Source organism: Mobula birostris, chromosome 10 (genome assembly GCF_030028105.1).
Source record: "Mobula birostris isolate sMobBir1 chromosome 10, sMobBir1.hap1, whole genome shotgun sequence".
Lineage (NCBI taxonomy): Eukaryota > Metazoa > Chordata > Chondrichthyes > Myliobatiformes > Myliobatidae > Mobula > Mobula birostris.
Window position 1 is genome coordinate 123,408,157 of NC_092379.1, and position 12,093 is coordinate 123,420,249.

The following is a 12,093-nucleotide window of genomic DNA, read 5'->3' on the forward strand; positions in this document are numbered from 1 at the left end:
GAACTACGGTGCTTAAAAAGAAGAATTTGAAGAACTGTCATTTTTTGTTGACATTGTTGGAAGATTTCAAGCTTCTAGTGCTGAGTGCAAATGTCCATTCAGTCTTATGAATTTAAACAAATGTACATACAGAAACAGACTAGAAGGGGAACATGTGGATGATCTAATGAGGATTAGGATGTAGCTTTCACCTGGATGTGAAATTAATCCGGACAATGGTGTATAAACAATGAATTTGTAATGAAGACAGACGAGAAAAGCTTATGAAACATGAAAGATCTTCCTTGTTGTACCATATTTCATTAGACCCTACAATTAAAAAATAAAATCAAAAGTATGTGATTTTCAGATTTTCGTTCTAGATGTTCATAGTATGCATATTCCAAAAATATGTAGAGTGCTGCAGAGTTTTCAGGCTGTGTAAAAATTTCCTGCTCAGAGCAATGGCTGGTCCACACGGCTGTAAAAAAAAACTTAAAAGCATAGAAAACCCACAGCACAATACAGGCCCTTCGGCCCACAAAGCTGTGCCAAATAAGTCCTTACTTTAGAAATTACCTAAGGTTACCCATAGCCCTCTATTTTTCTAAGCTCCATGTACCTATCCAGGAGTCTCTTAAAAGACCCTATTGTAACCGCCTCCACCACCGTCACCTGCAGCCCATTCCACACACTCACCACTCTCTGCGTTAAAAACTTACCCCTGACATCTCCTCTGTACCTACTTCCAAGCACCTTAAAACTGTGTCCTCTCATGTTAGCCATTTCAGCCCTGGGAAAAAGCCTCTGACTAGCCACACGATCAATGCCTCTCATAATCTTGTACATCTCTATCAGGTCACCTCTCATCCTTTGTCACTCCAAGGAGAAAAGGCTGAGTTCACTCAACCTATTCTCATAAAACATGCTCTCCAATCCAGGCAACATACTTGTAAATCTCCTTTGCACCCTTTCTATGGTTTCCACATCCTTCCCATAGTGAGACAACCAGAACTGAGCACAGTACTCCAAGTGGGGTCTGACCAGGGTCCTATATAGCTGCAACATTATCTCTCAGCTCTTAAATTCAATCCCACAATTGATGAAGGCCAATGCACCGTACGCCTTCTTAACCACAGAGTCAAACTGCGCAGCGGCTTTGAGTGTCCTATGGACTCGGACCCCAAGATCCCTCTGATCCTTCACACTGCCAAGAGCCTTACCATTAATACTATATTCTGCCACCATATTTAACCTACCAAAATGAACCACCTTACACGTATCTGGGTTGAATTCCATCTGCCACTTCTCAGCCCAGTTTTGCATTCTATCAATGTCCCATTGTAACCTCTGACAGCCCCCCACACTATCCACAACACCCCCAACCTTTGTGTCATCAGCAAATTCACTTACCCATCCCTCCACTTCCTCATCAAGGTCATTTATAAAAATGACAAAGAGAAGGGGTCCCAGAACAGATCCCTGAGGCACACCACTGGTCACCGACGTCCATGCAGAATATGACCCGTCTACAACCACTCTTTGCCTTCTGTGGGCAGGCCAGTTCTGGATCCACAAAGCAATGTCCCCATGGATCCCATGCCTCCTTACTTTCTCAATAAGCCTTGCAAGGGGTACCTCTTCAAATGCCTTGCAGAAATCCATATACACTACATTTACTGCTCTACCTTCATCAATATGTTTAGTAACATCCTCAAAAAATTCAATCAGGGTTGTAAGGCACAACCTGTCTTTCACAAAGCCATGCTGACAATTCCTAATCATATTATGCCTCCCCAAATGTTCATAAATCCTGTCTCTTAGGATCTTCTCCATCAACTTACCAACCACTGAAGTAAGACTCACTGGTGTATAATTTCCTGGGCTATCTCTACTCTCTTTCTTGAATAAGGGAACAACATCTGCAACCCTCCAATCCTCTGGAACCTCTCCTGTCCCCATTGATGATGCAAAGATCATCGCCAGAGGCTCAGCAATCTCCACCCTCACCTCCCACAGTAGCCTGGGGTACATCATGTCTGGTCCCGATGATTTATCCAACTTGACGCTTTCCAAAAGCTCCAGCACATCCTCTTTCTTAATGTCTATATGCTCAAGCTTTCCAATCTGCTGTAAGTCATCCCTACAATCGCCAAGATCTTTTTCCGTAATGAATACTGAGGGAACTTTGATGGTGAAGCCAGTGGGATTGAAGCCACAGTGCCCTGACTGTGGAAAGAATTAACGTGTGGGGTGTTTGATGCAGTTACGATCAAGTGAGCTGCCTTGTTCAAGTGATGTCATAGCTTCTTGAGTATTGGATTTTTCTAGGTAGGTGATGGGCATTACACCACACTCCTAACTTGTGACTTGTAAATGATGGAAAGACTTTGGGCTGTTGAGAGGTGAATACCTTACCACAAAATCTTGCTTGAAATTTGCCTCCCAATGGGAGGCTCACTTCAGGGGCAGGGCAGCCAGCCACAGCTAGAACATCTGACCTGCTCTTGTAGGCATATTTACATGGCTGGTTCACCTAGTCTTAGGTGCATTGCTACTCCAGATGGCTGAGGTTGGGGGAATTCAGTAACACCGATGCCATTTGTAATGGTCATTGTGTGCATATTACTGGCACAGTCCTTCCTTGACCATTTCTCAAAGTTGTAAGGTCCTGCTGTATGGAGACACAGGCTGCTTCATAGGCTGAAAAGTTATGAGTGTACAGTAATTGAATATATACAATCACAGGCAAAGACTCCCACTTCCAAACTTATGATGGGATAAAGTCATTAAGTAACTTAAGATTGGTTACCTAGGACACTGCCTGGTAATGTCTTGGGGTAGGAACAATTCACCTGCAACAATCACAACCATCTTTCTTAATGTAAGGAGTGATTCCAACCATTGGAATGATTTTCCCCAATACACATTGACTCTAGTTTAACCGGGTGCCTTAATCCCACATGTTGCCCTAATGTCAGCGGAACTTACCCTCACGGCTCTTTGATCCGTCTTTGGACAAACGGTGTGGTGAGGGAAAATCCTCTTGGTGAAACCATCTCTGGGGATCAACTGATTCTATTTATTACAATCAACTTCAGCAAGGAATGTACTACAAAGGAGATCTGAAAAAAGCAACAAAGGAACGTACGGAATAAATCTGAAGATTTGACAACAGGAAATCGGGAACAGCTGTCAGGGGCAAGTTACATGGCAAGTTTTCAGTTCATTATTTGAAATATCTATGTCACAAGATTCAGCAACGAGAAAAAAAGGGGTCAGTAAAAGCCTGATTTGTCAATACACAGTCAAGTTACCAGTAATGTGTGTGATCATAATTACAAAGCATGCAAAATATTTCAAGACGAATGATAGCTACTTTGGCTATGGCTGTCCATGCTTAATAGCAAAAATGTCCAGAATATTATTTCAACCAGCAACTTTATATTTCTCTATATTGTTAATCCCATAGGCATCCGTTAGTCTCGTGAGACCATGGATTTGCACCTTGGAAGGTTTCCGGGCACAGGCCTGGGCAAGGTTATATACCCATGCTGCAAGTCTCCCCTCTCCACGACACCGATGTTGTCCAAGGGAAGGGCATTAGGACCCATACAGCCTGGCACCAGTGTCGTTGCAGAGCAATGTGTGGTTAAGTGCCTTGCTCAAGGACAAAACACACTGCCTCAGCCAAGGTTCGAACTAGCGACCTTCAGATCACTAGACGAATGCCTTAACCACTCGGCCAGGTGTAATATCAAAGAATAACATTAAGAATTCTCTCGTAATATCAAAGAATAACAATATCCAGACCACAACCCAAAGATGTATCTAAAGTAGGTTAATTGCTTATTGTAAATTGTCCCACAATTTAGGGAACCCTACAGTTAGGGGGTCAGACAGGTGATCTGTGGATGCAGGAAAGAAACGTGGATGGTAGTTTGCCTCCCAAGTGCCAGGGTCCGGGATGTTTCTGATTGCATCCACAACATCCTGAAGTGGGAAGGTGAACAGCCAGAGGTCGCGGTACATATTGGTACTAACGACATAGGTAGGAAAAGGGAGGAGGTCCTGAAAACACACTACAGGGAGTTAGGAAGGAAGTTGAGAAGCAGCACCTCAAAGGTAGTAATCTCGGGATTACTGCCTGTGCCACGTGACAGTGAGTATAGGAATAGAGTGAGGTGGAGGATAAATGCATGGCTGAGGGATTGGAGCAGGGGGCAGGGATTCAGATTTCTGGAAATTTGGGACCTCCTTTGGGGCAGGCGCGACCTGTACAAAAAGGACGGATTGCACTTGAATCTAAGGGGGACCAATATTCTGGCAGGGAGGTTTGCTAAGGCTACTGGGGAGAGTTTAAGCTAGAATTGCTGTGGGGGGGGGTGGGAACCGCACTGAAGAGACAGAGGAAGGGGCGGTTAACTCAAAAAAATAGAGAAAGCTTGGAGACCAATGCAAGAGGGAGGGTAGGCAGGTGATAGAGAAGGGATATGATCAGACCGATGGTTTGAGATGTGTCTATTTTAATGCAAGAAGCATCATGAACAAAGCAGATGAGCTTAGAGCGTGAATCAGTACCTGGAGCTATGATGTTGTGGCCATTACAGAGACTTCGATGGCTCAGGGGCAGGAATGGCTACTCCGAGTGCCAGGCTTTAGATGTTTCAGAAAGTACAGGGAGAGAGGCAAAAGAGGTGGGGGCATGGCATTACTGATCAGAGATAGTGTCAGGGCTGCAGAAAAGGAGGAAGTCATGGAGGGATTGTCCACTGAGTCTCTGTTGGTGGAAGTTAGAAACAAGGAGGGGTCAATAACTCTACTGGTTGATTTTATAGACCACTCAATAACAACAGGGACATCGAGGAGCAAATAGGGAGACAGATTCTGGAAAGGTGTAATAATAACAGGGTTGTCATGGTGGGAGATTTTAATTTCCCCCATATTGTTTAGCTTCTCCCTAGAGCAAGGGGTTTAGATGGGGTGGAGTTTGTTAGGTGCGTTCCCCGACACAATATGTAGATAAGCCTACAAGAGGAGAGGCTGTATTTGATCTGGTATTGGGAAATGAGCCTAGTCAGGTATCAGGTCTCTCAGTGGGAGAGCATTTTGGAGATAGTGATCATAATTCTATCTCCTTTACCATAGCATTGGAGAGCGATAGGAAAAGGAAAGTTAGGAAAGTGTTTAATAGGAGTAAAGGGAAATATGAAGCTACCAGGCAGGAACTTGGAAGCATAAATTGGGAACAGATGTTCTCAGGGAAATGTACGGCAGATATATGGCAAATGTTCAGGGGATGTTTGAGTGGCGTCCTGCATAGGTACGTTCCAATGAGACATGGAAAGGATGGTGGGGTACAGGAACCGTGGTGTACAAAGGCTGTTGAAAATCTAGTCAAGAAGAAAAGAAAAGCTTACAAAAGGTTCAAAAAACTAGGTGATGATAGAGATCTAGAAGATTATAAGGCTACCAGGAAGGAGTTTAAGAATGAAATTCGGAGAGTCAGAAGGTGCCATGAGAAGGCTTTGGTGAGCAGGATTTAAGAAAACCCCAAGGCATTCTACAAGTATGTGAAGAGCAAGAGGATAAGACATGAGAGAATAGAACCAATCAAGTATGACAGTGGAAAAGTGTGTATGGGATCGGAGGAGATAGCAGAGGTACTTAACAAATACTTTTCTTCAGTATTCACTACGGAAAAGGATCTTGGCAATTGTAGGGATGATTTACAACAGATTGGAAAGCTTGAGCATATAGACATTTAAAAAAAAGGATGTGCTGGAGCTTTTGGAAAGCATCAAGTTGGATAAGTCTCCGGGACCAAACATGATGTACCTCAGGTTACTGTGGGAGGCGAGGGAGGAGATTGCTGAGCCTCTGGCAATGATCTTTGTATCATCAGTGGGGACGGGAGAGGTTCCAGAGGATTGGAGGGTTGCAGCTGTTGTTCTCTTATTTAAGAAAGGGAGTAGAGTTGGCCCAGGAAATTATAAACCAGTGAGCCTTACTTCAGTGGTTGGTATGTTGATGGAAAAGATCTTGAGAGGCAGGATTTATGAACATTTGGAGAGGCATAATATGATTAAGAATAGTCAGCATGGCTTTGTCAAATGCAGGTCGTGCCTTTATGAGCCTGATTGAATTTTTTGAGGATGTGACTAAACACATTGATGAAGGTAGAGTAGTAGATGTAGTGTGTATGGATTTCAGCAAGGCATTTGATAAGGTACTCCATGCGAGGTTAATTGAGAAAGTAAGGAGGCATGGGATTCATGGGGACCTTGCTTTGTGGATCCAGAACTGGCTTGCCCACACAAGGCAAAGAGTGGTTGTAGACGGGTCATATTCTGCATGGAGATCAGTGACCAGTGGTGTGCCTCAGGGATCTGTTCTGAGACCCCTTCTCTTTGTCATTTTTATAAATCACCTGGCTGAGGAAGTGGAGGGATGAGTTAGTAAATTTGCTGATGACACAAAGTTTGAGGGTGTTGTGGATAGTGTGGAGGGCTGTGAGAGGTTACAGCAGGACATCGATAGGTTGCAAAACTGGGCTGAGAAGTGGCAGATGGAGTTCAACCCAGATAAGTGTGAGGTGGTTCATTTTGGTAGGTCAAATATGATGACAGGATAGAGTATTAATTGCAAGACTCTTGGCAGTGTGGAGGATCAGAGGGATCTTGGGGTCCAAGTCCATAGGACACTCAAAGCTGCTATGCAGGTTGACTCTGTGGTTAAGAAGGCATACGGTGCATTGGCCTTCATCAACCGTGGATTGAGTTTAAGGGCCGAGTGGTAATGTTACAGCTATATAGGACAGCATTGTGGGCCGAAGGGCCTGTATTGTGCTTAAGATTTTCTAGGTTTTTACGTAACTGCAATCCCCTGGGAATTCTTGTTGTTAATGATTACAGCTTAGTGCTAAAACTACTACTAATAAGATTGGTCCAACATTGTTATCACTAATAATATTCTGAGTACTATTGCTATCAGTCACAATGTTCACAGAACTACCATTGAATTTCCAGCCAAAAATAAAGGAGATGGAAAATTGATACCAATCACCACAGGACTATTAGATTCAAAGATGCGCTCAAAACTTCCTTGAAGAAATGCAGAAATACTATTGCTACTGATGTTCCACATTGTGCTGTTACCAGCATGAATGGTCTTATAATGCCTTCCAGTAGCAGTGTATTTCTCTCAGTAATTATGCTCTGAGTATTATTTGTCAGTAATGTTGTGTTATTGTTGACATACTTTTCACCAATACAAATATTCTGAGTACTTTATTATAGCACTGCTACTTATAAAATTGCTGCTAGCAATTTTGACTTAACTATTATTCTCGCAATAATAGCAGTACTCTTCCTGCTGAACACTGTAATAATGTTCTAAACATTTTTTTCTCCCAGCAATAATTCTCCCAGCTCTAAAGCATTATACTCCCAGTTGTAAGAGTCTTATTTCTGGAAGTAATAACACACTTAATAATGTACCCTGCAATCATGTTCTAAACATTTTTTTTCTTGGTAATAATATTCTAAGTATTATTTAATGTCCCAGTTATAATGCCTTGGGTATTATTGAGCCTGTAATAATGCTTTGCATGTTACTTCTCCTGATAACATTCCTGTCAATAGTACCTTCCAGTTGTCGTGTTCTATTTCATACTAATCTCATACTCCCAGTACAATAATGTTTAAAGCATTCGTTCTCCCTATAACAATGCTGCCAATAGTATTGTGCTCCATTTTATACTCATCTGTCTACTCCCAGGGCAGTAGTAATGTTTCAAGCATTCCCCTTGCATCAATGCTGTGGATAACATCTCCCGGTTACGCTCTGTTTTCTGTCTGCATGCTGCCAGTGCTGTAATGATGCGCCGCCCGTCCGTAGCTCTGAGCTGGGAGGCTGAACTCTGGTCACGTGAAGAGAGCCGTCCCATCATGCAGCGGGCCGTTGTCCAAGATGGCGCTGCTGTGGGCGTCGTTAAGGTGCGGTGTGTCCCTCCACAGGCGCCGGCTCGCTTTCCTCCTGCAGCCCGCCAGCTCGGCACACGTACTCTGGAGCTCCAGGCATCGGACTCGGCGACGGCGCGAGGTGAGCGGGTGGGAATGGGGCGAAGGTTGTGTGAAGGACGGTGTGGGTCGGATCATTGCGGATGGGAAGGGAGACGACGTGGTCGGAACTGCCTGCCCACCGGCCGGCACTGGGCAGCGGACGCCCGGGGATCGATCCGCTGGCCGGGTCTGCGCAGCGCCAGCGTTGGGGATCTGTCCGGTCCGGGACACCGTGGTCAAACGGTCTGCCGCCGGCTGGGTCTGGACAGCAGGAGCTCCCTGTCCTTTAGTTATAGTGACCTGGTTACTACAGTTTTGATTATCTCTGTTTCCGCTCTCCGTATCCAGCTGAGAATGTCCCGGCACAGATGAAAGCGAAAGAAATCTACAGCGTGACATACTGAATCAAATGACAGCGATTAATCCCTCGCATATCAAAGGTTTACCGAGAACTTTGTGTCCTTGTTGCGAACGGAAATCTATGCCCGTTATTTTCAGTTTGTGTTGGTGCTGAACATTAACTGCATGAGGCAGATCCAATGTGGAGATGGATTTAACCATATGCAGTCGCTTCCTATTGTTACCAGGAAGTCGATGTGACTTGTTTCACTTAATGTAGCTAAATTTTATTTCTTTTAGTTATTTATAGCTAATAATCGTATTAGTTATGATACTCCATTTCGCTTGTGAATAATGGTCAGTTGAAGTCAGATATGGAAAAATGATTATTAACCTTGGTAATACGTAGAGCAGCATGTGTCTTCAGATTTCATCACCTCATTTGAAGCCTTCTGTACATGTAAGGGGCAAAGGTTAACTATTGCTAAAACAAGTGTGTTGAGAAACGATTTAAAGTATTGCTCCTAATCGTAATTCTTAGACTGCATTCTTCTGCAAAATAGGTCTAATACTAGTGAAATAATTATTGCCTTTGATAATTTTTTAAACCAATTTTTCAAAATATATATCTTTGCCTTTAGCATACCTTATTATGAAAAGTTGTCAAAGGCTATCTGGCTGACACATGGTAACAGCACTATATGGATTTGCATTGCTTCTAAAATTCATTTAGACATTTGTTTGCAACTTGACCTTTTGGAAATAGAAGAAGGAAGTTTCAATGTCAGATGATGAGTTCTTTCAAATAGTGGGTGAACTAAAATGAGGTTCTGATTATCTTTGGAACCATAGAATTAGGTAACGACAGAGTAACATGGCATGGAACAAGGTGCTGCAGCCCAACTGATCCATCCCTACTAGTTCCACTTGTCTACATTTATTTGTCCCATAAGCCTTCAAGTCCCTCCCCTCCACGTTCCATTTAGACCATTAGACATAGCAGAATTAGGCTATTTGGCCCGGCAGGTCTGCTGTTCTGTTTCCCCCTCAACCCTGTTCTATCTTCTCGTAATGTTTCACGCTTTGACTTATCAAGAACCTATCAATCTTGGTCTTAATTACACCTAACGACCTGAGCTGCACTGCTTCTGGGGCAATTAATTCCACTGATTCACCATCCACATGCTAAATTCCTTTACATCTCCGTTCTGAATGGAAGTCCGTCAATTCTGTGGCTCTGCCCTTTGGTCCTAGACACTGTCTCTCCCCCCCCCCCCCCCAATAGGAAACATCCTCTCCACATCCACTCTGTCTAGGCCTTTCAACATTCGATAGGTTTCAATGAGATTCCCCACCCCCACCCCCATGTGAAGCCTCATCGGTGCTTTATAAAGCCCCAATATTACCTTTGCTTTTATATTCTAGTACTCTTGCAATAAATGCTATCATCGTGTTTGCCTTCCTCACCATGAATTCAACCTACATACTAACCTTGAGGGAATCCTGCATGAGGACTCCCAAGTCCCTTTTTTCCCCATTTAGAAAATAGTCAATGCTTTTATTTCTTCTACCAAAGTGCATGGCCATACACTTCCCGACACCATATTCCGTCTGCCACTTTGTAGCCCATTCTCCTCATCTGTCCAAGTTCTTCTGCAGCCTCCCTGGTTCTTCAACACTACCTGCCCCTCCACCTATCTTTGTAAACTTAGCTAAAAGCCATTAATTCCATTATCCAAATCGGGTCACGTAAAAAGAAGCAATCACAACACTGACCCCCATGGAAACCACTAGTTATCAGCAGCCCAATGAGAAAAGTCTCCCTTTGCTCCCACTCTTTGTGTCCTGCCAATGGTCTATCCATGCTAGTATCTTTCCTGTAATACTGTATGATCTTATCTTGTTAAGCTGCCTCATGTGTGGCACCTTACCAAAGGCGGATTGAAAATCCAAGTATACAACATCCACCAATTCTACTTGTTTACCCTGCTTGTTGTTTCCTCAAAGAATCCAACAGATTTGTCAGGCAAATTTTCCCTTAAGGAAACTATGCTGACTTTGGCCTATTTTATTATGTGCCTCCAAGTACCCCAAATCCATGTCATTAATGATCAACTCCAACGTCTTCCCATCTGCTGAGGTCAGGCTACCCATCTTGACCATTTCCTCTGGAGGCTTATTCCAGGTTCTCACTACACTCTGTGTAAAGAAGTTACCTCCAGTAACTTTGTATGCAAACTTGGCTGCAAAACCAGTAATTCCTTCATCCAAATCACTGACATACAATGTGAAAAGAAGTGGTCTCAACACTGATTCCACAGCACAACCAGAGTCACTGGCAGCCAACCAGGACAGGCCCCCTTTATTTCCATTCTTTGCCTGCTGTCAGTCAGTGAATCTTCTATCCATTCTAGTAGCTTTCCCATAATACCATAGGCTCTTATTTTGTTAAGCAGCCTTATGTGTGGTACACTGGCAATGGCCTTTGAAATCCATAAAATAATCATCCACTGACTTTTCATTTGTCTATTCTGCCTGTTATTTCCAACAGATTTGTCAGGCAGATTTCCCCTCCATGCAGACTTTGCCCTGCTTTGTATGTGCCTCCAAGTACCCCAAAACCTCATCCTTAATAATAGATTCCCAGCACCTTTCCAACCACTGAAGTCAGGCTGACTGGCTTATAATTTCCTTTCTTCTGCCTCATTCCGGTGAACTGTGGAGTGACATTTGTAATTTTCTGGTCCTCAGGAACCATTCAGAATCTAGTGATTCTTAAAAGATCGTTACTAAAAACGTCTTTTTCAGAACCCTGAGGTGTAGTCCACCTGGTCCAGGTAACTTATCTATCTTTGGACTCTTTAGCTTCCCAAACACTTGTTGAATTATTGTAGCAACACTGCTTCTGCCCCCTGGCGCTTTTTTTCTGGCATTCTGCTGATGTCTTCCACAGTGAGGACTGGCGTAAAGTACTTATAAAGTTCCTCTGCTGTTTCTTTGTCCCCCATTGCTACCTTTACAGTGTAATTATCCAATGGTCTGATCTCCACTCTCATTTCTCTTTTACTCTTTATATGTCTGAAAAAGACGTTTTTTTTGTGTACAATTGGCTAGCTTACCTTCATATTTCATCTTTTCTCTATGGCTCTTTAGTTGGCTTCTGTTGGTTTTTAAAAACTTCCCTATCCTCTGCCTTCCCACTAATGTTTGCTATATGATATGCCTCTCTTTTGCTTTTATACTGTTTTTGCCTTTTCTTGTCAGCCTTTTCTTGCCTCACCTCCCTTTAGAACTCTACTTCATCTTTGGGATGTATCTTTCCTGTGCCTTCCAGATCTATCCTAGAAATACCAGTCATTGCTGTTTTACCATCATCCCTGAATGTGTCCCTTTCCAATCAACTTTGGCCAGCTCCTCTCTCATGCTCTGTAATTCCCTTTATTCCACTGTAATACTAATACCTATGATTTTAGCTCTCTTTCTCAAACTGCAGGGCGTATTCTGTCATTTTATGATTGCTCCCTCCGAAGGGTTCTTAATCAAATGAACTCTGTGATTGCTTCCTAATCAAATCTGGGGCATTACATAATACCCCATCCAGAATTGCTATTGGGCTCAACCACAAGCTGGTCTAAAAAGCCATCATGTAGACATTCTACAAATTCCTTCTCTTGGGATCCAGCACCAACTGGATTTTCCCAATCTACCTGCA

At 43.3% G+C, this 12,093-nt stretch overlaps 1 protein-coding gene across 1 annotated transcript in view; it reads left to right on the top strand.

Moving 5' to 3' along the window:
* Positions 1-7,935: 7,935 nt before the first annotated feature.
* Positions 7,936-12,093, top strand: part of abcb7 (ATP-binding cassette, sub-family B (MDR/TAP), member 7) — a 56,628-nt gene continuing 52,470 nt past the window's right edge. The window contains exon 1 of the mRNA XM_072270916.1: positions 7,936-8,082. Coding sequence (XP_072127017.1) covers positions 7,951-8,082 — 132 coding nt within the window. The 5' untranslated portion in view covers positions 7,936-7,950. The remainder of the gene's footprint in view (positions 8,083-12,093) is intronic.